Source organism: Idiotropiscis lumnitzeri, chromosome 17, assembly GCF_059441095.1.
Source record: "Idiotropiscis lumnitzeri isolate Australia: NSW breed Sydney's pygmy pipehorse chromosome 17, RoL_Ilum_1.0, whole genome shotgun sequence".
Classification (NCBI taxonomy): Eukaryota; Metazoa; Chordata; class Actinopteri; order Syngnathiformes; family Syngnathidae; genus Idiotropiscis; species Idiotropiscis lumnitzeri.
Window position 1 is genome coordinate 11,879,073 of NC_142407.1, and position 27,551 is coordinate 11,906,623.

General features: G+C 39.8%; 2 protein-coding genes across 3 annotated transcripts in view; one reads left to right on the top strand and one right to left on the bottom strand.

The window, feature by feature from the left end:
- LOC148320283 (uncharacterized) overlaps positions 1-27,551 on the top strand; it is a 63,156-nt gene that overhangs the window by 1,537 nt on the left and 34,068 nt on the right. The gene's annotated exons all lie outside the window — the stretch shown is intronic.
- gabra3 (gamma-aminobutyric acid type A receptor subunit alpha3) overlaps positions 6,772-27,551 on the bottom strand; it is a 51,143-nt gene continuing 30,363 nt past the window's right edge. The window contains exons 5-11 of one of the 2 annotated variants that reach the window (XM_088279224.1): positions 20,147-20,367; positions 19,130-19,212; positions 18,625-18,768; positions 17,167-17,319; positions 16,049-16,254; positions 9,806-9,844; positions 6,772-9,665 (exon numbers count right to left, since the gene is read on the bottom strand). In XM_088279224.1, coding sequence (XP_088135350.1) covers positions 9,342-9,665; positions 9,806-9,844; positions 16,049-16,254; positions 17,167-17,319; positions 18,625-18,768; positions 19,130-19,212; positions 20,147-20,367 — 1,170 coding nt within the window. In that variant the 3' untranslated portion in view covers positions 6,772-9,341. The remainder of the gene's footprint in view (positions 9,666-9,805; positions 9,845-16,048; positions 16,255-17,166; positions 17,320-18,624; positions 18,769-19,129; positions 19,213-20,146; positions 20,368-27,551) is intronic. The other variant, XM_088279225.1, reaches the window with a different exon arrangement.

A 27,551-nucleotide genomic window follows, 5' to 3' on the forward strand; every position in this document is an offset into this window, starting at 1 on the left:
AGCTAAAAGTGAAAGTCAGAATCAGGATGAAGACGTACGCAGCATACCATTTAATTCAAATTCATACTATCGAAACAGCCAGCTTTCAACTATAGAAAAGACATTTCCATCCTATTTTCTGCTACTCGTTATTGCTGTTGATGGTGATTTATTTTTCCTGGTCTTCCCTCTGAATTCTCAGTAAAGGTCTCTAAATTTTTTTTCCTATACTTAATCTCATAATATTCATTCAAATTGGATAGCTTCATCAAAGCTATTGTCCCCAGGCATATTAAGGCCATTGGTCATGTGCTGGTTGAAGGAGGAATAAATGCAAATATTTTCTGACCATTATTGCGTAATCTAGGCCCCGCCACCAGGGAAATCGACAATAATAAGGGCGCTGTTTCAAAAATAAAAATAAAAGCCAGAACTGTCAGTGACCCTGTCACAGGCTGTCTTGTTGGCAAGGAGACAAGTCTTGGTAAGCATTGCCCAGCCTCTCCGTCATGGCAGCACGTACGTAATGAATGAGCTGGTTGTTGGAAGACTGCGCTGTGCTAAGTGCAGTGTGAAAAGACGTCAACTTAACAATTTGGCTGACATCTTTTGAGGGCCACTGCTATACACAGTGTTCCCTAAAGTAATAAATCCAATAACCTTTAATATCAATGATATATATATTATTTTTATTTTTATTTTTTTTTCAAACTACAGCCAAGGAATCTGTTATGTTACTAACGAATCAGTTTAGAGTCGTGTCGCCTATCGATTCTTTTATCGATTACTTGGGCCTTTTATAGTATGAATTAAAAATGAACATGCCATTTAACCTCCCTACGTGACCAGTAGGTGGAGCTGTGTTGCCCGTGTCTGCTGAAATTCATCCGCAGTTGGCGTGTTGACGCGTTAATGTCATGCATTGCATACCGTGCAGTAAATAAAACATTTCATTAGGCAGCGCAACATAAACAAAACGCCAGTTGTTTTAACATTTATATTTTGTGTTTTGACTTCCTCTCTGAAGTGTTTTCCCACCTCGGACGTCTCTCTCTATTCTCCTCTTGTTTGAACTATTTGCCGCTGCTTACAGTCAGCCTTCTGTGCAAGTAATTATTTTCAAGCAATTACTTTTATTGTGAACTTGTCATCTCCTGCGTGATCCCTGCACTCCAGTTATTTCCCTAGTTTATGGTTATGACATTATGAGCCAATTCCAGGCCGACATAATGGGAAGCCATCAAACACACGGGTCGAGTAGGTCTGAGAGAATTAAATAATTTCACCAAAGACAATTATTTTAATTTGAATGATTATTTAGGCAGTTGCCTCGTTTGACGGCGGTACGGGGACATGAAACAAAAAAGTATCACTTCAAACAGAAATCATAGACCAAAGAGGACCCTTGTGCTAAATAATTGCCAACTACTACTGCTTCTCACAATAATGTATTCATTTCTTGCACTGAAAACCCCTAAAGGACTGTTGCATTGACTTTATCGTCCCCTTTTACATCAATCCATTGAAGAATTAACAAAAAAAATCAGCTGGGTGGTATATATTGAAGACGAACATTTTTAAGATTTTTTTTTTTATTGCCTATGGACTAAATAATAACACCCGATCAAATGTGAATATTTCCGTGTGTTTGTGTCCCGGAATGCCCATCTAGTCCTTCCTGATTCGCTGGACACCCGTCTCCAATTATTTGAACGCCACAGTACACTTGTTTCGGCTCCGTATTCGTTTCTCGCCAGACTGCAGTTGCCTCAAGTTTTCTCCTGCTTTGAACCCAAGATGATCTATTTAACTACATCTTTTCCTGGATTATTCCCGCTCTATTAAATCAACTTGTCAGAAACTTTATTAGCTGTTCAGTGTTAGAACGTACCCGGTTCCGATTGCTGCTCTTTTCTCTGAAGTCATCTGTCTTGGCAAACACATGGAACGAGAAACATTATTTATTGTTCCATTCTATTCCGAGTTAGTGTTTGCCCAATTGCAGGGCTACAATTTATTGCAATAGCGTGCCCAAATGTTGGCTGTGAAAGTGGCTAATCATCTACTCTTATATTGTTCTGCTTTTGGGGCATACATTTTAGACGTTGATTAGGAGAATCTTTCCCTCCCTCATTTGTAACTTTGGGGGGGAAATCTTCCTGCTTGGGTTTAGTGGAAGAGAATCCATAACATTCCCTCAAGATGGCTTTTGCACTTAAATAATTGAGGCCAGAATAGGGCGGATTCAGATTTCCTTCTCTGGTTGCTATGGTTACCCTGGGTGTACGGTAAGCTACTGTATATGCAGTAATCTTTCAATTCTTTCAGATTTTTTAAACCTAATCCAAACTTTCTTCTTTTTTCACGGTGCACTGAAATGACTTGTCAGAAATGATTTTGCTTTTAAACTCATGCATTTTTTTTCAAGATTAAATGTACTTGCTGCACTGTGATTTTGGTATTTTTTTCCCTCTATTTAGCTGGTGTCCCAGAACAAATCAACTATTTTGATTTATACACACATCACTTACCATCCACGTCACATCAAGTCGTTGTTTTTCTGCTGTTGGTGTGTATGATGTGATTTTTAGAAGCAGTGTGTTTCTCTGATATTTCCCCCCTGGTGTGCATTACTTGCCGGAAATTACATGGTAAATGTCAACCGTGTTCATTCTGAATGCAATTCCATTGGCTCACTGAAAGTCTACAATTTGTTTCTTCTCTTTCAAAGTCACGTGTCATTGAAGCCAAGACTGCGGGGCAGTGGCGTTCTCTGTACGGACTCGGCATACGGTTCAAAGTATTCTTTGAACAACCACCACTGCTGACTCAAACTCGTCTTGGCCCTCGATGACTTTTTAAAAATACAGTTTTATTGTAGCGTAGCAGTTTGAAGTTGTAATAACAGCGTTCACCACTAGATGGCAGACAGTCAAAATAGGAAGCAGATTACAGCCCCCCTCCCCTAAGAAAATCACACTACCACCACCACCTTGTTGGATTGTTTGACCCACACTTACCAAGACGAGCCTTTGTTCTTTTTGGTCATCAGTGGCTTTCGCTTTGGCATTCTGCCACAAATGGAATTTTTACCTTGATCTTTTCCTTGCTGTTGGTTCATTAAAAGTGACCTAAACTGAGGTGCGCTTAGCCTGCAGTTCTTTAGCTGTTGTCCTGGTTTCCTTTGTTACCTCCTGGATGAGTCATCACTGTTTTCATGGGGTAATTTTTGTAGGCCAGTCACTCCCGGGAAGCTTCACCACTGCTCCGTGTTTTTGCCGTTTGAGGATAATGACCCTCACCATGGTTCACTGGAGTCCGAAAGCTTTTGGAATGATCTTGTAACCCTTTCCAGACTGCTAGATGTCCATTCTTCCATTTTTCATCTCTTCTAGAATTGCTTAGGATTGTGGCATTTTGTGATCTTTCGACGAGCTTCATATTGTCAATAAGGCTCTTGGTATTTGAGCGGATTTCTTGATTTGTCTTGAAAATGGCCTCGCAAGTGTATCTGCAATTAAATCCTCACTTTTCCCTCCTTCGGTCATTGTGGTTTAAAAAAAGCAAGAATATATTTTAGATTTGTGTACGGTCGCCAGTTACGACTTTCGGGTGTGTTGATTCCGCATAGTGCTGCCCAATCCAATCACAAAACGCGTTCATCACCTTCAGCGTAAGGGCAGCAAGAAGGCTCACTGTAATCAGCTCATGATCTGATTGGCTATCGCAACTGCCTATCAACTCTGAAAGCACATTGACGTTGACAGAAGAGACGCCGGCACGATTGTATCTGAAGGCCTCGGGACAAATAGTGCGTTCTACTGCTATTGTGAAACCTGCCTAGCAACACAAATTTGCGGAATTCTGATTGGATAAAAATTCTCACCTAAAAATACAACACTAGGATATAATATGACCATGTGAAGAATCATTTAAATCATTTTCTTTCTTGATTGTTAGGCCAGCAGAGAAGGCCTTGACCGCCCACCACCGCTCAAAAAAAAGAGTTCTCCGAGACAAAATACAACATCCTTTTATTTCAATTTCCATTTGCTACATCTCATGACAGTAAGCACATGAACGAGAAAAGTCAACATACAGAGTCCAGTCACTGAGCACATAGAGAGCCACTTCCCAACAGCAATACAGAGTCCACTACAGTATGTTCCTGGCGCTGTCTTTGTGGAGGAAGTCTTTTATCGCTCAATTCGTAAGAGACATGCAGTGGAATTGCAGGAGAGAGAACACAGCATGTACAACTCTGCTTGCAAACAGCTGCTAATTCACAGTTTTTGAAAAAAAAAAAAAGTGCACACAAGGTACTGACTGGTTTTGTAAGTAGACTCAAGTATCTAGCGCACGTCATTAAACGACTATAACACGCAGTGTTACAGAGCGGAACGTTAGACAACGCTACGTATCCGATTTGAAAATAAATGACGTGACATATCCATATTCACAAACGAGTGGAATTGCTTCCACGATATCTACACATTCACACGTTTGTAACATTTTTTTTCTCAGCTATCCAGTATTGTTGTTTAATATATTCGTATATGGCGCTCTACCCATCGAAAGAATTGCATCGTACATTTTAGAGGTTATGTTGTATAAACCGTAAGCGGTACTAAATAGCATACATATCTTTATACTTTGGATATAATGTGTCTTGGTGCAACGGCATGGTTCCATGATCGTTAACTCTGGCCCTGTGGGAAAAGAATTGACAAAAACTCCAAAAGTTGGATGCTTTATCGAAAACAGACTCTCCTTTCAGTTTTTAATGTTAATCAATGTGATAATTTGGGGGCTAAACGTGTTCACGGTCACACACGTGCCGTAGAAATACTGCATTAAAAAAAATGTGAAAGGCAAATGTTGTTGTCACCAATCGATGGACAAACAAGACGCGCAGCAAAAAATAATCCGGGATGTGCACTGACGAAAATGCGTACCAATTTATTGTATCTAATTCAAGAGCTGCAAAGTGGCCAAAAAAATTACTTTTTGACACGTCGAAGGGTGTCAAAAGATCTTTTTCATCCACTTGTGACATCATTTTCCTTCGAATCGTGCGTTTGCATAGTCGACTACGTGGAGATTAGCCGTCATATAACCAAGTCCTCAATCAGTCGCTTTCTTTGGCTCTCCAGTTCAACCCGATTCTCTCAATTTATTCACAAGCCTTTTCAGAGGTACTTTTAACATTTCCCCGTCTTATGAAGCGAAATAAGGTACACATGATGCATGACTATCATCTTTGTAAAGGCCAGCAGTTTGCCACGGATCGCTTTCGATCAATTGTAATGCAATTGGACCTCAGGCGATGCTGGCTTGTGCGATTTAATCAAAAAAACGGAACAAGTCTCTTGATGTAAGGCTCCATACGAGTGGAAATAACTCCGTTTCGATGTCAGACTGCTATTTTAAGATTTGTGACTTGAAACTAAACATGTCATGGGTTGGCGTCGCAATTTGCAAATGCATCTTTCACACTTCAATCAGTCATATATATACTTTTATAGCCTGTGCGTCATTTGGATTGTTTTTGACACATAAATCTAATTTGCCCGGCGTTTCTCAAACGTCCAACAGCTTCTTAAATCACCTCAGTTACTCGGGGCCTCGGGATAAATAATAATAATAATAATAATAATGCCTTTATTAGTCCCACAATGGGGAAATTCGAGATTCGAACCCAGGCCTCCTGGGGAGACTGGGTCCTGAACGCGGCGCCTTAGACCACTCGGCCATCCTGGCAGCCACAAGATTCGAACCCAGGCCTCCTGGGGAGACTGGGTCCGGAACGCGGCGCCTTAGACCACTCGGCCATCCACACATTAGCATTAGCAGGCTAAAAAAACAAAAAACAGTTCATTCAAATATATATGCATTTAAAAAAAAAATATTGATGTATTTGTTCCTCCAAATTTCTCGTAACATTGATGCCAAAATGTTTTCCAATGCTCTTCTATTTGACTCAAGTTTGTCTTCAAATAAATACGTGGTCCGTCTAGAATCCGCTTGGAGGGCCGAGACTTTTGACACTTGCTCTCAGAGATGGAATGGTTCATTTCAGTCCTCCACGATGCATAATTAACAAGAGAGTCAAATAATTTAAAATCCCTGCAGGGGTGGAGTTGCTGAGACCAGTGCCACCTGTCACAACATGACGTGACCAAAAATATTTGTAAATACTCCAAGTCATTTATTGACCCGTGTCGTCTGACAATATCCCTCACGTTGTTGCATTTGTACTGACCATGTAGTCACGCTGCAGATGACGCTAGCAAGGAATGAACTTCGTGAAAGATTCTATTTCTTACTGAGCTGCAGGTAAAACCGACTCATAAAATGTGCATGCTGGCAAATGAGGGTAAAAGCACTTTCATAACCTTGTCGGTGTAATGAACATCACATAAATATGCATTCATAATTTATGAAGGTGTCTCTGGGGCTGTGAGTGGGTCACCGATGAGTAAATTGGCTGAACCACAAGAACAGAGACGTGTAGAGCGACTTGAGCGTTATACTGCATATAGCGTCGTGTGAGGTTGCATTTGAGGACACACGTGGAAAGATTGCATTTGATACACTCTACTCTGTTTGTCACAATAAGACTCTTAAGAGAGGCGTAACACAGACTACTAAATATTCTTTCATTCAAACCTAAAAAAAAAAAAAAAAAAGCGAATTAAAACAGAACAGACCCAAGAGAAAGAAAAAATAAATAAATCAAGATTTAGTGTATTTTCTGAACTATAGAGCGCCCCTAGTGGTGAAAGAAAAAGCCGCACTGTAGTATTAACCGCATGGTTCAAAATCGAGGGAAAATATAGCGGCTTATAGTCCGGAAAATATGGTAATAAAAAGGCAAAAGTTAAAAACATTTTATAGACCCATAAAACAAATGAATGTGTTTATCTTTCGATCTCTTTCAAGATATTCTATGTATAAAATGCGCATTTGTATTTATTTAATTTCTATGACAGGAAAGAAAAACCGCAGTAAATTCAGAACTGGGCTTCAGTGTGAGGTAATAAGCGTGTGAAAAGCACAAAAAAAAAAAAAAAATCAATGTTGAATCCTAGAATCGATTTTGTGTCATCTTTGTCACAGTAAGACGACTGTCCACTTTCCATGCTAATGGTCACTTTTACAATGTGGCTCGAAACCATACTTAGTTTGCGGCTGGGTTTGGGGCATAGCCACATAGCGCCATTAGCTCTCGTGATTGCCACACCAGACCTATTTTATGCATAAGTCTGCACCCCCCTCGTTTATGTTGTCTGTATGTTCACCAAGGCACTTGGCTCCTTTTGTAACCAAACATAGTCGGCCAGTTGGAGCCACTGGACTTGAAAATGCACAGCCCCCCTCCCCCCCATGTGACGGCGAAGCTATTGCAGATGATATCGCATCGGCTCTGATGAGATTCAGCTCGAGCTGAAGGCCAGACGCTGAAGATTATTAATGATGTTCCTATGGAACTATATAGGTCGCCCTTGCTACCAGACCACAGTTAAGCAACCATAGAACAGCTCCTTGGGTGTCTTCTAATGCATCCCTGCATAATCTGTGTGTGTGTGTGTGCATGCATGTTATTAATTCTTGCCTTCATTGGGTAGCAACAATGACAAACCTGAACCGCATGCTTGCAAAACAGAGCAAGAGAAAACACACATTTCACTAGTTTACAAAATGACAAGCGGTCAAGATACAGCAATGGACTAGTTTGTTACTCACAACAGGAGACAGGGCCAAGAGCGACTGTGAATGAGACGAAAACAAACGCAACAGCAACCTCGTTGACGTCGGGATTGCGTTACATCGCAGTAGAATCCAGTCTGCCATTATGGCGCTTTGCGTGTTGGCAAGAAACGGAGCAAAGGGACTTGAGCTCGCTTATTTGAGATTTCCACAGTTTTACACAAACCTGCACGCCGCGTTACTTCCGTTTTAGGCGTAACAGTGACAGCAAATTTAGCGAGCTCTGATTATATACTCGTTCAAAGGTAGCTTCATGTGAGCATTTGCCCGCCGTCGTTACGGACGAGCAAAATATCCAAAGGCAAACGCACAGAATATACACTGACAGAAATGTCGTTTGGCAATCTCAAAAATGCTGCCTTTACAAAGATATCTGGAAATATGAGCATATATTAGTTAGCATGCTAATTCCTGCTCGTTATCATGTTGAGTCCAAAGATGATAATTCCATTTGATGATACAGTGACTCAATATTCTTAAACGAAAACTGGCCAGCCGCAAAATGTATTTGACTCTTCGTCGGCCGCCATAAGACACGTGGCCGCAATCTTGCATGACGGCGTTAAGCTTGTAATGATTGAACTTCTACATATTTGTGTACCATCTATAAATCTAAGATATTTTCGTATAATTTATTTATTATTTTTTTTATAGCGGCCTTAACAAACTAATCAACAAACTAAAAATAGTTTAGTTAAGCTACACGAGAGAAAAGTTGTTCAAACTATTTGAGTATGATGCATTGTCATCTGACTCCGCCAGCATTAGTAACGATCACGCCTGTTGCAATATTATCGTTGTAAAGGAAGCTCGTCTATTGGATTTAATGAGATTAAACACTCACCCATATATATATATATATATATATATATATATATATATATATATTTTTTTTTTTACACACACACACACACGTTTATAAAGTGGTACATTGACTTACGAGTTCAATAGTTTCTGTGACCAAGCTCGTAACTGAATTTACCTGTGTAATAAATCATTTATAAAGCAAAATACAATTTTTTTTAAACGCAAAGTTAATAAAGTGCTATAATATTGTATTGTATAAAATATAGCACAGCAGAAAATACAATGTGACAAATCAAACTGGTTTTATAATTTATAATTACGCTACGTGTTGCAATATTCGTGTGTCGAATATGGTCTTTTAGGGGTGTGGCCTAGTGAGTGACGTGAGGAGCCATTTGGCCCGCTTGTGAGTTTTTGAGCATGAGTTGGCAGCCTCCAGCAACTCCTTGAGAGTGTTTTCATTTTATATTTGTATGTTAGACTGCTGCGATCAATAAACGACTGAAAGTGGCTGCGGATCTCCTTGCCCACATGCGAGGGCATCGCCCCCCCATTTCACTTGAAGCTCGCTCATGACTGAAATTTTTTGACTCGCGACACAAAGCCAAATAAATGAATCAACCAAGCAACGTTGCTAACTGAAAACACTCGTAAGTTAGGTACCACAGTACACGTATGCGCACGCACGCCCACACGTACACGCGTTCATGGCTTTCAGCAAACCTGTCAACCCTTCATTGTTAAAACCCTTTCACGATTGATTTTTTTTTTTTTTTTAGACAAATTCAGTTGAGGTTGTTTGCCTCTATGATGGCGGGCTTCCTGTTTACATACGTGGCCCAGTAGCCTAAGTTGAAGATGAAGAAAAGGATCGGGAAAATGATGCGCGATATCTTGTCCACTTTGCTGACTCGGTTGTACGACTTCTTGGCTTCTGTGTAGGGATCGTCCATTTTATGGAGATAGGCGTGCTTGGCCGACGCCCCGCTACCGGCACTCTTGGAAATGGTTGTTAAACCTTGGTCTTTTGCTACGTTGATGGCGTAGGTTGTTCCAACAATGTTGAAAGTGTTGTTTGCCTTTTTGGAGAGACTCGCCGATTCTCTTCTCTGAAAAGAAGAGAAGGCAGCAATAGTTGTCAGGAGAAAACAGCAGCAGACTCCACAATACTTCCATTTGAACTCATAAAGAGGAAATAGAAGCAACACCACGAGACACGACACACACAAGAGCAAAACAAAAGCCTAACCATATCGTTAATCCTGGCCATGTTAGCCTGAAACGGTTCCTGAAAAGAAAAGTAGAAAAGAAAAAAAGTTTACCAATTATAATAAAAATTACCCAAAATGACATCAGTCTACATTTGACACGACTGTCCATTAAATCTGCATCATACAAGATTTGATTGCAGAAAAAAAAAATCAGAACCATAAGAGTCAGCTGTGAAATGTTTAAAAAAAACAAAAAAGTGCTGCATTTGAAAAAAATAAAAAATCACGTTTGCATCACATCAACTGGATTGGCTGGCGTGTGATTTTGCTGCATCGTGGAGCACGATTTTGAAAAAACAAAAAAAAAAACAAAGGGGGTGGGACAATAACAATGCCTGTAGTCATGTCTGACAAATCAATGAACACATCGAGGCCTCTTCAGGCAAATCACTCACGATAAAACAAACATGGCACAGGCTCTATGAGAGAGGAAGCTGGCTTCTTTGTACTTCTACCGAGAAACCATTACACGGCCGCCACTGAAAGAAAGATTCAAACTGTCATGCTGAATTTGCACAGGGATACACTTATTTACCCAAACCTTAGCATAGGATGATTTCAGAATCCCGACAGCCTCCAAACGGGCTGCGCACACACTCGAGCAGTGTGGGAGAACAAGTAGGGCAGCAAGATTGATCATAGCGCAACTTTGACTTTTTCTGGACTGGATTTCGTGTGCGTGTGCGTGAGGCTGTAACTGAGTCGAGACGTCCTCGCACCTCACGCCCGTGACGATTTCAATTGAATCATATTTGTGCCTCAACACTAATAAAATGTCAGCCCTACTGAATGTAATTCCATCTCAAGGGGTTTTTAATCTGGCCAGAAGTGTCAAGTGGAACGCATTTTGTTTTACGTGACGACAGAAATCACAAAAAACATCGCCTATCCGGTTAATGCATTTTATACAAGTTGGCCTCCATTGATTTGAAATCAGAACCTTGAATTGGATTGTGTTCAAACATAGTTTTGCTGTCCAGTGTTTTGTATGAATTATGTCAGCCTATATCAGGGGTGTCAAACTCAAATACACCGTGGGCCGAAAAGTAAAAATAATTTTTTAAAAGCAATATAAATGCAGATTTGTTTTTTTTATTGAAAATTTTTATGACGAGTGTTTTTATTAATGCAATACACTGTTTAGTTTTTAAAATTACTATTATCATTTTGAATGTTATTATTATCTCATCATCTAGAAGGTAAAATGGTATAGTCGTCATTTGCTATCGCCGCGCGGGCCAAATATAATTACACTGCGGGCCAAATTTTGCCCGCGGGCCACAGTTTGACACCTATGGCCTGTATAATACATTACTACTGGCGTGTCAATTTCACGTTAAGTACATGTATTAGCGGTAAATTTGTGAGGATAGTATGTGGCAGTCTCGTGTCATAACAGACTGCGGCCAATCGAGAGAAAGAAAAGTCTCATCAAATTAGGTGGTCATTAAAGTCGCACCTTTCCTCCCCACCCGTACCATTTGTAATGAAAGTCGATGCTGCTTCGGTGTTTGAGTGCTCCCTATTTTTGTCTACTTTGAGGGCCGCAGCTTTCATTTTTGCTCTACTTTTTCAGCTTCATTTGACTTTCCTTCCTTCCTCCTCCATTCACTCCATCTTTTTAATTAGCATAACTAATGTTTCCGTTGCCGATTGCTTCATGGTGGATCTCTTTATGCAGTCACCACCGATGAGTGTTTTTTATTTTTTATTTTTATTTTAATTTTATTTTGTCGAGGCTGTGCACATAATATTGGCATATACTCAAATATATGATAAAAAAAAACAGGAACATGTTTTGTTCTCATGTAGAAAACTAAACCTTTGCTTCTTCCATGCAATATATGTAGATTTGTAGATTTCACAGTGACTTTAAATTGTTGTTTAAATTGTTGTCAGGCTCACATTTTCAACCTCCACTTTCCTCCGCAAATCTGAAAAAAAAGTTTGCCGGCAATAAAGTGAGAAGGCTCAAGTCAATTTGGACGAGAAGACAAAAGTCACACGAGTGCCCTCTAGATAACCAATGTCGTTTCCGGGACATTGACTCCACTACACCTTAAAGCACCGCAGTATCCCGGGTTTTCACATAGACGGCTTACTCAGCAGCAAAACTAATGGCACCGTAATATGGCACAGTATATGACCCTAATCGTAGATAACTGAAATTTCTCTGGCGGTTGAAATGTTCTTTACTCACTAAACGAGCAGACAAGCCACTCGGTTCTTTTCTGCTTCTATAAATCTGGGCTGTCCTCCGATGTCATTTACCGTCTCTCTAATCCAGTGTTTCCCAATCCTTATTTACCTTTGAAAGATCTCACGGCACGCCACCAAACAAAAATATCACAAAATGTATGTAGGTGACCACCGTTCAGTGGAATCTCTTTTTTTTTTTTTTTTTAGACACTACAGATTTTCTTATGTACTGTATTTGTCTGTCCTCTGGCACATGACGTAAATTCAATGCATCAGCTTCTGCAAATGTCAGATTATTTTGGGCGTGATTAAGCATCCCGGGGGGTGATTGTGCCACTTAATGTCAAGTTGTTTGAAATGCTTTGTGTATGGACGTGTTAGACTGAGCCTTGTGATAGTCTGACCTTCTTGATGATTCAAGATGACGTGTTGACATATTTGATTGCCTCAAGTATTAGTATGCAAGTGCGGGTTGTGGTTTTCGTGTGGGGTATTTTAAGCGATTGGAAATGTCGTCATCGTGTAGCAGACTTGAGTTGGTCAATTTTTCATGTTATCATCAAAAGTGATTGGCGATTTATTATTATTATTATTATTATTATTTTTATTAAAGGGGAAGTCAACCCCAAAATGTTTTCTACAAAAATATGTTATATGCATGCTCACTAGTCTAAACATGGCATTCACATTAATATTGCGTATGTGGAATATGAATTAAGCAGTAAAATCCAGCCATTTTTAGCCATCTCAGGAGGCAGCCATTTTTGTCACTTCTGTTGCTCAGGGCCCAGCTAACGACCAATCATGGCTCAGCTTTAGTAAACAGGTGAGCCTTGATTGGTCGTTACCTGAGCAACAGTGATGCCATTTTCCATCAACACAATTGTCAAAATGGCCGCCCCTATGATGGCTAAAAACGGGCGCGTTTTACTGCTTAACTCAAATTCCACAAACGCAATATTAATCAGGATGCCATGTTTTGACTATCGAGGGCATGAAGAACATTTTATTGCAAAGAATTTTTCGGGGTTGACTTCCCCTTTAAACATCGAGAACATGCATCAATTAAATTAGAGAAGGGAGACATCTAAAACAGGCTGCATAGGAGCTCTGGAATACCGAACTTGGACACCCCCCGTGGCCTACGCCAATTTAGCTGAAACAGTCACAAGCATCACCGACATCCCGAGGGGCTAATGTGAGACTCGCTTCAAGTTGACATAACCCGTTGCACAATGGCCAAATGCTCCCATCCACGCCGATGAATCCCGAGCTGCTTTTTGCTTTATCAGAGAATACACAGACGTCTATCCTGCCATATTACACCGTCAGCTGGCTTGAGGTGAGCTAATTAGCCCGTTGGTTAAACAGATTGTTTAGCGACCCAGAGGGAATTACATGCCACTGAATCTGCGTAACCTCTAAAGTAAATGAGTACACGCTGACTCGACTCCAGCTCACCATATCAGACCTAAAAAAGAAAGAGCCTGCGGGAAATGAAGTCATCATTTGGTTCCGTTGGCTGAAACTCTGCTTCTGATGACTGAGGACAGTAATTTTTCCCTTACAGCCCCATCACACCCCCCCCCTACATTTCTTTATTTCTATAACGAATGGGGAGGGAGCAGTAGTCGTCTGAGCATTTTGCTTTCCAGTAGTTCATTCTTGTGGGGCATTAAAGGCGAGTGTGTCATGTCTACCCTTGTGACCCTCTTCTTGTTTATCTATCATGACAACTACATTCCCAGCATAGTCACGGAGAGCGCAGACTTTTGCCATTAGGACAAAGCATCAGAAAAAAAAAAAGCAAGTGATCGCTCTCCGACTCGCCGACTCTTTATCTCTACTTCATTCTTATGAACTGAAAAATGATTTTTGCCACAATGTTGCCTCCTGCCAACCTCCCAGAACACCTAATGACTACTCATAACAAACACTGAGAAAGTCTTAACTGATTAGGGCAGAAAAATTATTATATATTATATTATTATTATTGTAGTTTTATTTTTAACTATAATTATAAATATTATAATTATTATAATAATTATTTATTATTATTATTATTAACTATCATAATAATAATAATAATAATAATTATTATTATTATTATTATTGGTGACAGAAGAAATAATCCCCGTCATATTTAAAATCCATCTTGATATGACAAATATCATAACGTGACAAAGATAATGGAAGTGAAGCACCCAGGGCAAATTTTATTGTTCACATTTGTCCCATTCCAATAATAATTTGAAGAATATATCCCGCTCACTGTCACCTTCAGATTTGTGTTTGTTTTGATCGTGGTCTACAAATGAAAAATGAGATAAGAGAAGATGTAAAATGAAACTGCGTCAATGTCCAAACATTGGCCATAATCAATACAACCGATAGGAATGTCCTGAAAAAGAGAGACACCAATAATGTATTCAGTAACAGATGTCGATTTGATAACTCCAGAAACATGCAGCAGCGATCACAGAAAAATGGTGCGAGCTGTTAAAAAAAACTAAACAAAATCCCAAACAAGTACTAATGATGTCTATTTGCACAAGATGTCATGAAGAAAAAATGCAAAGGCCTCGCTAGAAGATGCAAAGCACTCATTAGCAAGAATAGGAAGGCCAGACGAGAATACCAACGTGATGGAAAAGGCTAAAGCTTCCAGAAAGAAAGGATCTGTTCATGATCACAAACACACACGTTTATCCGCGAAACTCCGAGGAGTTCATTCATCTTAATTGATGCACTGCGTGGTGGCGGCAGCAAAATGAGCTCAGATGTCTGCAGAAATGTTTCCTGCTCATTTCAAGAGAGATGCGATTTTTGTGAGGGAGTCTCTATTTGTTTTGTTTTGGCTGCAAAATCAACAGAACATCTTCAACATGTAAAATTTAATATTTTTCTTGAAAAGGATATGTTCTATGCAGTCAGCCTACTCGAAACGCGACACTCTAATTAATATTACGTTTGTGTGATATGAGTTAAGCAGCAAAATCCACCTGTTTTTAGCCATCTCAGGGGGCGGCCATTTTGTCACATCTGTCGACGGAAAATGACATCACAGTTGCTCAGAGCTCAGATAACGACCAATCATGGCTCAGCTTTAGTAAAACAGGTGAGCCGTGATTGGTCGTTACCTGAGCAACTGTGATGTCATTTTCAGTCGACAGGAGTGACAAAATGGCCGCCCCCCTCCGCCCAAATAATAAACCTAAATGCAACTATTTCAGCTTCATGGATGCGATGTCTGCACTTTCCTGATCAAGGCAACACTACATTACAATTATGAAAAAAAATTGATTCATTTGAAACCTATTCAATTTTTTTTTTTTTTCGGGAATCCAAAAAGTCCTTAATCCCAAATAATTGACTGTAGCACAAAAGCATTCCCCAGCAAAACAGTCCACACTCATCTATATTTCAACTTTCTTGCTCTGATCCAATTACTTTTCCCGTCTTCTCTGCTCATAAACGCACAAGAGCGCAAACTATTGACAAATATGTTCACAAAAGTAATATTGGCCTCCGGGGATTAATTTAAACGCACTCTCACTTTTTTTTTTTTTTTTTAGTCAGTGTACCGTTTTTTTTAATGAGCATGCTGTAGTGCAAAGATGCTGTCTCATCTTGACAGAATGGGTTTAAGCGGACTAAAATGGGGCTTGAACATATGCTGCCATCCTAAATTGAGGCTAGTGTCTTTGGGAGTTTACCTCCGTTTGTGCTCTCCATGTTCCGCCCCACTGTCCTTGTTCCATTTGGCTGTTAATGAATAAATAAAAGCTCTGGGTTACTTTAAGGGCTAACTCTTGAGTTTCCAATTTGGCCTTGTGTAAAGTTTCAATATTCTCCGCGGCTCTTAGTGTTTTCGACAAAAAAAATATAAAAGACGCGAGCGGTTGAGGCGGAATTAAAGTCAGGAGCCCGAAAGGAGAGAGAGAGAACTAAATTCGTTCGCGTTGCCGGACATGTTCATTATCATCTTATCAATGTGCGATTTTCCAACGGGAATCACTCACTCTGACTTCCATGCCCTCTTTTTTCCCATCCCACGCCCAGCTGCGCTTGGTGAAGTAGTTGACTGTGGCAAACTCAATCAAGGCAGAGAAGACAAAGGCGTAGCACACGGCCATGAACCAGTCCATGGCGGTGGCATAGGCAACCTTAGGGAGGGAGTTGCGGGCACTGATGCTTAACGTCGTCATGGTGAGGACGGTGGTGACCCCTGAGGATAGAATGGGGAAAAAAATATATATATATTCAATTAAAAAAAAATATATATCCCAGTTGCAGAAACAATCTGTCAATGCGCTGCAATTCTTTATCTTTATTTTGTGTATCTGCTTCCTGTCAGACCACTTTAAAAAAAAATAAATAAAAAAAAAATCCTCCAAGTGTGCTTCCTGACAAACCAACATTCACGATCATCCACTACAGTAGTGACCTCATGCCACTCGGCGAATGATTTTTTTTTTTGTGTCCGTTGCGGTGCTGCCGAGGCCACCAAATAGAATGCGTTTCCCAGCCGCCCCCTCGCCCAAAAGCGCCTCAATTTCCGTCTCTAAGGGATTGTGTTTCTTCCTTTTCGTTTCACTTTTTGCTATGATTCGCCCCCGTCACGTAACGTAGCGTTCAGGCGCATGGCTCATTTTTATTTATTATTATAATTATTTTTTTATTTTTGTATATGGACGAATTTGAGTGTGAGGAGGGTGTGGTAATTATCCACGTGTGCACTTTTCTAAGTCACGGTTGACTTCTCAAGACGAGCTTCCCTACAGGCGTCATCGTCTAAGGCCGTGCTTCTCAATTATTTTCTGTTCCGCCCCCCTATCAAGAAGAAAACTGTTTGCGCCCACCCCCATCACCCACTCTCCGCCGCAACTCTAAATAATAGCATTTTCGTTGCAATAAAAAAAAAAAAACTGTCGAGTTAATACTCGCTGCCCACAATGGGCAAGGAGAGCGACACTGCTAACTAGTGGCGTGGATGCGCAATTACACTTTATTGATTTTCTGATTTGATTTTTTTTCTCTTACCTCACCCTTTCAAAGCCCCCCATACTCGCCCAGCATTCGGCCTCTCAGAATTCACTTATTATTTAGTTGTTTGCATAAAAACAAACATGGCACTCACCAAATACGGTGCGCGCAGGAACCGACTCTCTGTTTAACCAGAAGGACACCTGTGACAGTATGACTGTCATGATGCAGGGAAGGTACGTTTGGATCACAAAATACCCAATTTTCCTTTTCAAATGGAAATATGTGGTCATCACTACATATTCCCCTGTGAAGAGAGCAGACAAAAAAAACAGAAATGGAGACATAACAGATCATCATTAAAAGCGTTTAAAGTCGCACAACGCAGCCCGACATGCTGATGAATTAATTTGGGAACATTTCTACATATTTAATTAAGTATATTAATACCTTGGTTACCGTAGCATTTTAACGTCACTGTCTCCCCGTTTTGTCTTTAAAGCGAATAAATCCTGCTTACTTTTTCTTTTAAAGCCTTGTAAGAGCAAAGCATTGCTTGGCCTGTGCAATGCTTATTTAAAAAAAAAAAAAAAAAAAAAAATTTAACATCCGCCGTCAAGCTGGCATTTCGTAGCAACACTTTTCTTCTTTCAACTTGGTGTAGCTTACCTTCAAACCACCGTACAGCACAACATTAACGATAATCTCAAACAAAGTGTTCTCAGTGGACTTTCTGACCATCTTTTCGCTTGACGGAAAACAGGCCAGAGGGCACTGCAAGAAAGTGGTTTCATTGTTAGTTTGGTCTCAAAGCGCAAGTGAAACCTGCGACGGCGCCGCGACCCGCTGACTCGCCTCCGGAGAGTCTCGAGGAGCGCCAAGCTTTACCTTTTGGAAAAGGAAAAGTTTTCACATTTTATACTAACTTTTTATGCTTCCACTCGTCCCGTTTCGATACGACTAATCTGATTTATTGGCTTGAGAAACTTACAGGGCTTTTGACTGTGACACTTCTGTTTTCCTCGCAATTGTTCCAAGTTCATTTTAGGCGACAGTTCAAAACAAAAGCGCTCAATCCTATAAAACAAAAGTTAGGAACAAATTTATGTTGGCATTTCACGAAATCTTTAGATTTTTTTTTTTTTTTTTATAAAAGAATGTTTGTGTTGTATATTTTAACCACGTAAATCCCCTTGTGACTCTCCGACTCCTTTCGAAAACTGCTTTTCACCCCCTGCAGTATCCCAAATACTAAAAATATTTTTTCCGTTCTATACAAGCTAATAAAAATCGCACACTGCATTGGGTGGAAATATGGATTGATTTTTTTTTTTTTGATCACAGAGGAAAATACAAAAAAATTGGAACTTATTTTCCATCAGCGCAATTCATCTTTAAAGTGTTGCGGGGGTGCTGTGCCAGATTTCAACAATCAACCCCAAAGCTGACATTACTGAAATAAAACAGACAAAATTCACACGTTTCGGCAATCTCAAGCCACCAACCAAACAAAATCATGTACATTTTAAACGAGCCTTTTTTTTTTATCCGAGGCTAGTTAGCAACATGCTAACCAGTCCGGTATGTTCTTTGCATTCTCTTAGCACTGTACCTGTACTGGAACTTATGGTTTCTTTGCCAATAACGTGTCCCAGTAGGTCATACTGGTTGAGCCTGGAACCATCCTGAGCCACAGAAACCGACCGCTCATCCTCTTGAGTCCAGAGATAAATCACTTCATTGTTGGTGTAAGCATCTGGGAAGCAGTCGGCGCCAAACATGGATTAGAAGTCAATCAATTTGAAGCAGAATTATTTCATGTCGATTGTGAGAATTCTTGTAGTCGCCGAATAAGGCAAGTCTTAATTGGTTTGTATATGGGAAACTTTTTTTAACAATGATGGGAATGCAAGAATGCTAAAACAAACAGCAGCGTACATTTTTTTAATTTATCTATTTATTTATTTATTTTTTTAACATATTTTTTTTCTTTTTGTTTATTCAGGCTGTTTTAATTCATGTCGATTAGATTATTTCCAAATGCACTTGAATGTGAAAAAAAATCCTCAACGTCTACGTACTGTGATGCTCTAAACTTGTCGGTTAGCGTGACTTACAGCTTCCAAATTTCAGGGGACAAGCGTGCGCATCCATGGGGAAATCCTCCAGATGCATGGGACATTCGGCGTGAATGGTCAACCTTGCCGGGCGAAGGGTGGGGGAGGTCAAGAAGGGTTGAAGAGAGAGGAAATACGCACGAGTCAATATACAACGTAGACGATGCATTTTTATGGTCGCTTTTATTTGTTAACGTGATGTTTAAAGGGAATCAATCAGCTATTTACTGATTATACGCATTGGCTGCAACGCTGTGTCAGGATAAAAGGAATCCGTTCATGGAACAATTTAACAAAGTAAACAAGCCTTATAAAATAGAGTACTTTATTTAAAAGCATCATCAAACATTGATCTGTTAAACGTTTAGAAATTTTGTGTTTCTTAGTTGGGTTGGAAATATTTATTTATCGTTATTAATATTATTATTATTTTGTATTTTCATTCTTTGAAGCAGTCTTGACGTGAATCTAGTTTGTATTAAACATATTTTTTCATTCAGGCAGGATGGAAACAGCCGCTGCTGCTCTTTCAATAGCTTTATTTATAAAAAAAAATAAAATAAAAATAATAAAATACAGTCAATAGCCTCATTTGGCACCGTCACTATGACGACGGCTAATGTCAGCAGAAAATATCCAACCAGTCGTATAATAGGAAGTCCATAACGTTGACTTCCACGTCACTCAGAATAGAACTACCTTTTAAAGACAAACAGACATTTACATTCCGACTAATTATGATGATCTAGTTGCTGCGTCGGCTTCGGCTAAGTGACTCTGCTTTATTTTTATAGTTTTTTTTTTTTTTTTTTATAGAACAAGTATCAAGATGCAAGATGCAAATTGAATGGACTCCTCTGGATTTTCATCCATGCATTTATATCCCCCTGGATTTACATTTTAATACTGTTCGCAATCGGATGACTTTTTTTGAGCAAGACGGAGTCAAGAGAGATAAAAAAAAAAATGACACTGAAATAAAACAATTTTTCATTTGGCACGCAGCCGGTTTCTTACCTCATGGTGTAGAGAAGCGTGCCATTGTCAACTAGTCGCAGGAGTTTGTTTGGAGTGGTCATGTTGTGGGCCACAGACTTCTTCCCGTTGTGGAAAAATGTGTCAGGTGTCCAAATCTTACTGGCAAGGAGGTTGTTGAGGGGCAACACCTGCATAGGCCCGTCAAATTTCAGTCTCTCGTCTCTCCAACTTTGGCGGAAAAATACGTCGATGGTGTACTCCTGTGGGGAGGGCAATGCAAAGGTTCAGTCATAGGAAGCGTGCAACTGAAGTCGGACAATCGTTGCTATGGCATTTATTCTTCAGAGCAGTCATTTCTAAACCCGTCTCGGGAGTACCTTGCCTGACTAAAGTGAGCAGTTGATTATTGGCTGTAATTCTGTTTGAACAGATTTCACAATAGTTTTTGAGTCAAGACAGAACCAAATCTGTTGCAGTTTTTGATCCAATGTAGTAAATTCTGTCATGGTAATTAAATTTGTCATTTTCAGTCAGGGGTGTCAAACTCATTTTTAGCTCAGGGGCCATATGGAGGAAAATCTATTATCGAGTGGGCTGGACCAGCAAAATGCGCAGATTATCGCTAATTGCAAGATGTCCTTGTTTTACCTGTCTTTGAATAGGTCATATTTTTCCCCCATCAAAACCAAAAACATTTTTAAAATTTACATTTTCTTGCGGGCCGGATTAAAACCGTTTGCGGACCTGATCTGGCCCGCGAGCCGTATTTTTGACACCACTGTTTTAAGTGCTGCATCATTTTGGAATCCCTTTTTTTTTTTTTTTTTTTTTTTTTTGGGTACCTGACTAAGATTTGAATCCGCTGGTGAATATCATTTACGAATAAAACGAGAACGAAGTAAGACGTGGCCATTCAAATGTATTTCACGTTGCATCTAAAAGGAGTTGTCGTCCTGGCAACGGAGCTCCTCATTAGCTGTGTGCAGCAGCTGTGCAGACGGCTGATCGATAATTTTGCTTTTTCTGGTCCATTCAAAGGCTTCTTGGTGAGCAATGATGTAGAACTGACTGCTCCATGGGTGAAAATCAAAAACTGGTAATCATTTCCAAGTGGCTTGAAAACAAGGCCATCCTCAGCGGGGGGGGGGGGGGATTTGTAAAGCCTCGACTCCACACATGAAAATGTCATCCCAACAGTGCGGGATGGATGTTAATTGTTGTGCCTGACCTTGCGCCGCCCTGCCAACCAACTTAAAACAATTACAGTATATTGTTTTGTCTTAAACACAGCTCTGAAAATAAAATGCATTCAGTTGGTGTGACAATGTTTGACTTAAACCTTCAATCATTTTTATTTTTTTATTTATTATTATTATTTTTTTTTTTTAAATCACAGGCGGATATGGAGACAATCACTCCATGTGTACCAATAAAAAGTGAACATAATCCATCAGCTATTATGCTAATCACATCAGATAGGATGTGTTTTGTTTGCCCAGCGCAAACAAATGGTGGCCGCCGGCCAGCAGAAACAGATGAACACACAAGAACACCGCAAGGCAGTTGTATTAATGATTCCTTCCCTCAAAAGATCTCGAAACATCAACTGGTATTTTATGCCCAAGACTTAATTTTTACAATTTTATTTTTTTTTTAATGTAATTTTTTTTTTATTTATTACTCACGATTTAAAATGCAGACTATTAGCCAAACTAGTTTTAATTCCTCCCATTTTTAAAAAAAATATTTTCTGCAAATTATGATGCATCAACCTTGGGGGGGAAAAAAATCTTACTTCAGTTCCCACGAATATGTCTTGATTAACTTGTAAAAATCTGAATTAAATAGATTGAAATGTTTTCTGCAGCATTCCAATTATTATATTTTCATTATTATGAATGTCTTTCCCTTGTAGTGTAATTTTTTTCGAACGTAAAAGTCGGTAGACGTCAAAATGACTCCGCAGGCTTTCGGACAATTGCGCTTAAAGATGCTTGCATTTATGACTCAATCTTGAAAAGTTAACACTGGTAACCATCTGTCTTTGTCTAAATTGACGTAGCCTTTCACCCGTCTCACTTGTCGCTTGTCGCTCCTCTTCCCTGCTCGGCTTTTTTTTTTTTTTTTTTCTTTTTCTCTGAGCTCAGAGCGGTTGATAATCTGCCATATTTTTTTTTTTCCTCATTCCATTCAATTCAGCGCTGATTCAAAAACTGGGACAAGCACATAAAACACATTTCCTTTCGCCTGCCTGTCAATGTGAGCTTTTAGTTTTGCATTTATACATATTTTTACATAATAGCGCGTGTTCTATCAAAGAGGCAAGTTATTTGGCGCCGTGCTCTCTGAAGAAATGATTGAAGTTCTGACTTTTTTTTTTTCTTTTCCCCATAAAATGTGCCTTTTGAGATTATTAGACAATTTCCCCCTGCAAAAGTTAACACCTGATTGTTTCTACTGATTGCAAGGCAGCATAACGGGAGAAGGACATGTAGGCTAACATCTGCATGCCGTAAATATTCTATGTATTTATTCTACAAATATGTAACTTGAAATCCTTAAAGGGGAACTCACATGAAAAATGATATTTGCCATGATTTGTTTGATCTGCCCCTCGCCAGTCCAAACGCATTTTTCTGTTTAACGTTTGTGGAATACGACCAATTACTCGCCCCATTTTCAACCGTTTTAAAAGATGACATTTTATCCCGCACTGACCCCCCCCCCCCCCCAATCCCCCCGCCCCACCGGCGACTGAAATGGACACTTTAATTATGTTACTGTTTTTTTTTTTTTATCAGTAATCTCATCAAGTATGAAACAGACACTGGACAAAAGTAGTTACCGTATTTTCCGGACTATAAGGTGCACCCGCATATAAGCCGCAACAACTCTTTTAAAAACAAAACAAAAAAACAAACAAAAAAAAAACGATATACAAACTACAAGCCGCAGTTTTCTATGTTGAAAAACATTTGAGTGCCCCCTAGTGGTGAAAGAAAAATCCCCAGAAAAGCCGCACCCTTGTATTAGTCGCATGGTCCAAAATCGAGGAAAAAAAGTTGCGGCTTATCGTCCGGAAAATACGGTAATTGTTCTGTTCAGTTGGAGCGCATCTTTTATCGCTTTGTTTGTTTTGGACCGAAAGCACCAATAAACACAGTCGACAAACGTCACGGAGTACATACTCTCATTTTTTAGTTTGCACGGAGCCAGTTAAAGCTCGCGCACAAAATCGTTTTTGGCAGCGTGTCCTAATTGCGCGAACCTGCTAGCCACGTTTACATCCCCCGGCCGACCATCCCTTATTTTTCATTGTACGGTTCTCCATCCTCCATCTCCTGCATCACTGCTTCCGAGCAGGCAATACCTGCATTTATTGGATTTTTGATTATCCCCTGCTTCTTGTCAGACTTGTTTTGCAGTTTTGACTGCCTTCTCTACAGTCGTAACACACACCTGTCAAGTGCTTCTCTCTGGTTTTGATGAGAGACAAAAAAAAAAATCTCTAAAACGCACCTGGCTCTGCCTTCAATATTTAATATTTTCTCCGGGTGTTCCGTTTTCCTCCAACATTCCAAAAACATGCATGGCAGGTTGATTGGACTTCTAAATTGCTCCTTGGCGTGATTGTGAGTGTGACTGGTTGTTCGTTTATGTGTGCCCTGCGATTGGCTGGCAACCCGTTAAATACGCGTGAAATGCGATCTTGCGATAAAGGAAAACGATGTCGATGTATTGTTCGTTGTAAGACGACAACTTGATATTAGCGCCGTTTATCTGCGTTTAGCAAACTCGCATGACAGTTGTGATTTACTACCCTTAAAATGATCTGCTGTCCCTCAAATTTATGTTCTTCGTAAAATATGTGACAATGTCTTCTTTTTGACAATACGCAGCAGGCCACAGATGACATTCGCCAGCGTGATCATGACACACGCTGCTTCCTTGAGGCAGCACATCCATTATCCAGCTTCACTGAGCATTGTAATGATTGGTCCAAAAAAAAAAAATGTGATTGATGTGAGGTCATTACTGGTCATTCTTGATTTTTCTGCTGTAAATAATTCTCTCGCTGAATTCACCTTTCCCTGCTGGGAGGGTAACCTGCGAGAGATTCGCCACTAACTGTGAAACTCCTTCAAACTGCAATTATCTTCAGCGTTCATCTTTCTGCTCTGAGGCGTAAACACATTTAGCACTCGACTGTGTTGAGCCGACGGCACATTTTGTTCCACAAATATAATCACATTGCAGTAAACAAATGAAGGACAACGTCCATAACTGCATCGCCGAAAACTTGTTGTCATTAATAACCGCCATATAAATAAGCACATCTTGCTTGCTTTTATGACTCTTTTTATGACTTCTCCAGTTGGTCCTACTTTGTCAGAACACACTTTGATTGTATTACAGTATATAATTGTCGAACCTAAATTAGGTAAAATTTTATACATCAGTTATCTTTCTCAACGGAGGCCTAATATGCAGGTTTATTGACATTTACGTGCTTACAAAAATACCCCAAGGATCAAAAATGATCGTCTAAAACAAAAAAAAAAAACACCTTGTCATATGTTAATCCTTAAAGTCCGTGATTAATTTGATATTCAGGTCATCTTGAAATTTTATGCAACCAAACGATTCTGGTCCTGATTGATACGGCAGTCTGAAGTGGACTTTTTAATCATAAAAGTGAGAGTAATATTTTCTGTGCCTCTGGAAAAAAATTATTTATATTATTTTTTTATTATTCCTTTTATTTAAGTATTTATTTATTTATTTATTTATTATTCCTGCACATGGGCTAGCGAGTGTCAATTAATTTCCTTCAGTGATTTTTATCTACCATACTGTGAAAATGTCTTTGGGCCAACATTGAATTAGCTGGCTAAGCAATGTTATCAAAACCGGAACATACCTCCTTCCAAGGCCTGTTGTCAAATTTCATTTTTATTGTGATTTTGTCAAATATCATTTGGGACCGGGGGTATAACATAAAGATTTCTATTCAAATATTAAAAAAAAAAAAGAATAACGCACTCAGGATTCATCAACATGCATACTTGCGTGTGTGTGTGTGCATGTGTCTGTTTATAGGGAGGTAGGGGGACCGCAACGTATACAGTCAGAGGAAGTAAGTCACGATTGTAGAGATGGCGGCGCACGCCCCTGCCTACTTAAGGGGGATCAGTGTCAAGATGGTAACCTCCATTCTGGGTGTTGTTCCGACACACTGCAGAGATTTGACACGGTCGCACACTCTCAGCTCATGGGCCCGACTTTTTCAACAACATTGCTTGTTATTTCCACAGCATTCCACTTTCATTGGCGTCGTGTGATTGGATTGTTTTCGAAGAGACGTGCGACATATTGGGATTTCAGGCAAAGCTACGGCTGAGAAGTCAAGCATTTCTAGGACATTTCAAGTTGGCAATAGGTAATTGAACAAGTGCATTTCCAGTACTTTAGGAAAAAGAATTCTTGGGATATTGAGTGTTCTGTTTGGGGAACAGCACAGTTTCAAGCGTTTGATGCCTGGTGTTGTGTAGCTGGAGGGAGAGAGTCCAACCGGTCGCAGCGCACTTGAGGATGAATCCTTGAGTATAGCGTCATTAAAAAGTTGACATTTTTCGCTTATCCAGAATAATGTTTGTCCGGGCCATTTCCTGTTTTCGATGTTCTGTTCCTGAAGGTGCCACAAATCATACAAAAAAAAAAAAAAAACAACTCCTGGTTGCAATGAAATTGGGATATTGTTGTAATAAAGCAGAACGGAAACGCCGAGTGCAATATGACACGGGATGGAAATTCACTGCTGCGACACGAATCCTGCACAGATTTTCACAAATGTTAACAATTTGTTTATTTTCGAGGCATGACTTTGCCAAGAAAGAATGAGCCACTGTGCAGTTACATTTTGCCTCGTTGTCTCCAAAGGCAAATACACTTGAATCAAAGCTAAAAATAACTTCCCGCGGCCATTGTCATACATTTACGAGCTCTGTAAATGTGGCCGACCATTTTTCCTCCTTTGATGATTCCAACTCGTGTTAAAAATTGCGCCGCCCCTCCAGACCGCAGCTGCCCTCCCGTCTTGTAATGACTTGTCAATTCCAGCCATTTATGCCGCTCATTACTCAAATCGGGGGGGGGTCAAGCTCTACGACTTAGTCCGGCTCGCCGTTCATGTTTTCCCTCATTTTACAGACTTGTTATTTTTATTTCCTTCTTTGCTCTGTTCAATGACCAAATCTTTTGTAAACCATTAATCAGGCAGCTTGTCCTTTTCAATTAGATTTTATTAAACTACAAAAAATATATATTTAAAAAAAAAAATTACGTCTTCCTCTAATGTTAAAATAGAAAAACAAAATATTTGATGGCTGGGTGAGCTGTTCTGACGTGTCACATGAGTGTGGTTAATTTCCCGATGCAAGTCCCCCCCCCGCCTCCCCATGACTTGGCAGCTAGGCTCAGCGAAGTGCCGCCATTTGTGTTTGCTGCTGTTTTGCATGAACCACATAAACAGATCAGCACACTAACTGTGTGCTTAGCGGTTCACATGAACTTTTTTTTAACTCTGGGACTCCATGCGCAACCGCACCTAGCTCCGCCCCTAGTTGCCATAGCAACAAACTATACTCGCCATTGGCCCGGTAATCGACGCGCAACTTGCCTGAGTTAAAAAAAAAAAAAAAAAAAAAAAAACAGGAGACAAAAATAGGAGCGGTGCGGTGTCCTGCAATTCTTTTGGGTATTCTGAAAAAGCATCACAGATGTTATTAAGACACCTGGGAACTGTTTTGAATTGTTAAAAAGCAAAATATGTCTCCTCTCAGGAGGGCTGCCGTGCTGTGAGTGAAGGAACCCCTGGAGCGCATATTTGTTATTTATCTGTTTTTTTTTTTTCCAAGTTCTGTTACTAAAAAGAAAAATCATGAAATGATCATTTTCAAATCCTGTCAAATTGCTTAAAAAATATTTACAAAACCTGAAATGTTTTTGCCATTTTTGCATCTTGTACCATTTGGCACAAAGAAACGTGCAATAGCGTAATTTAGTTATTTATGCTCATTACATTCCCTCAAGGGGAATGCTGTATATTTTCATGTTGCACACCTCACAGAGAACAAGATCACACAAATGCAAGCATGCGAGGAGAGATGCCAGTGTGAAAGCGGCGCACAAATAATAATGCACCTCCTGAACCGGGGCCTGTGGGGACCTTTTCTTGCTCAAGGGCACCTTGACAGTTATTTTGTTCACAGCCTGACTTAAACTCTCATCTTTTTTTTTTTTTATTTTAAAGCCCAAATGACATCCGTTGAACAGCCTCCTGCTTATTTGGTGACTCAAAATTACAAGACAATGCCGACTTCTTTAGGTTATAAACAAAGGGAATTTGTTTTCCACATATCGTATGGTATCTGTAATAATTAAA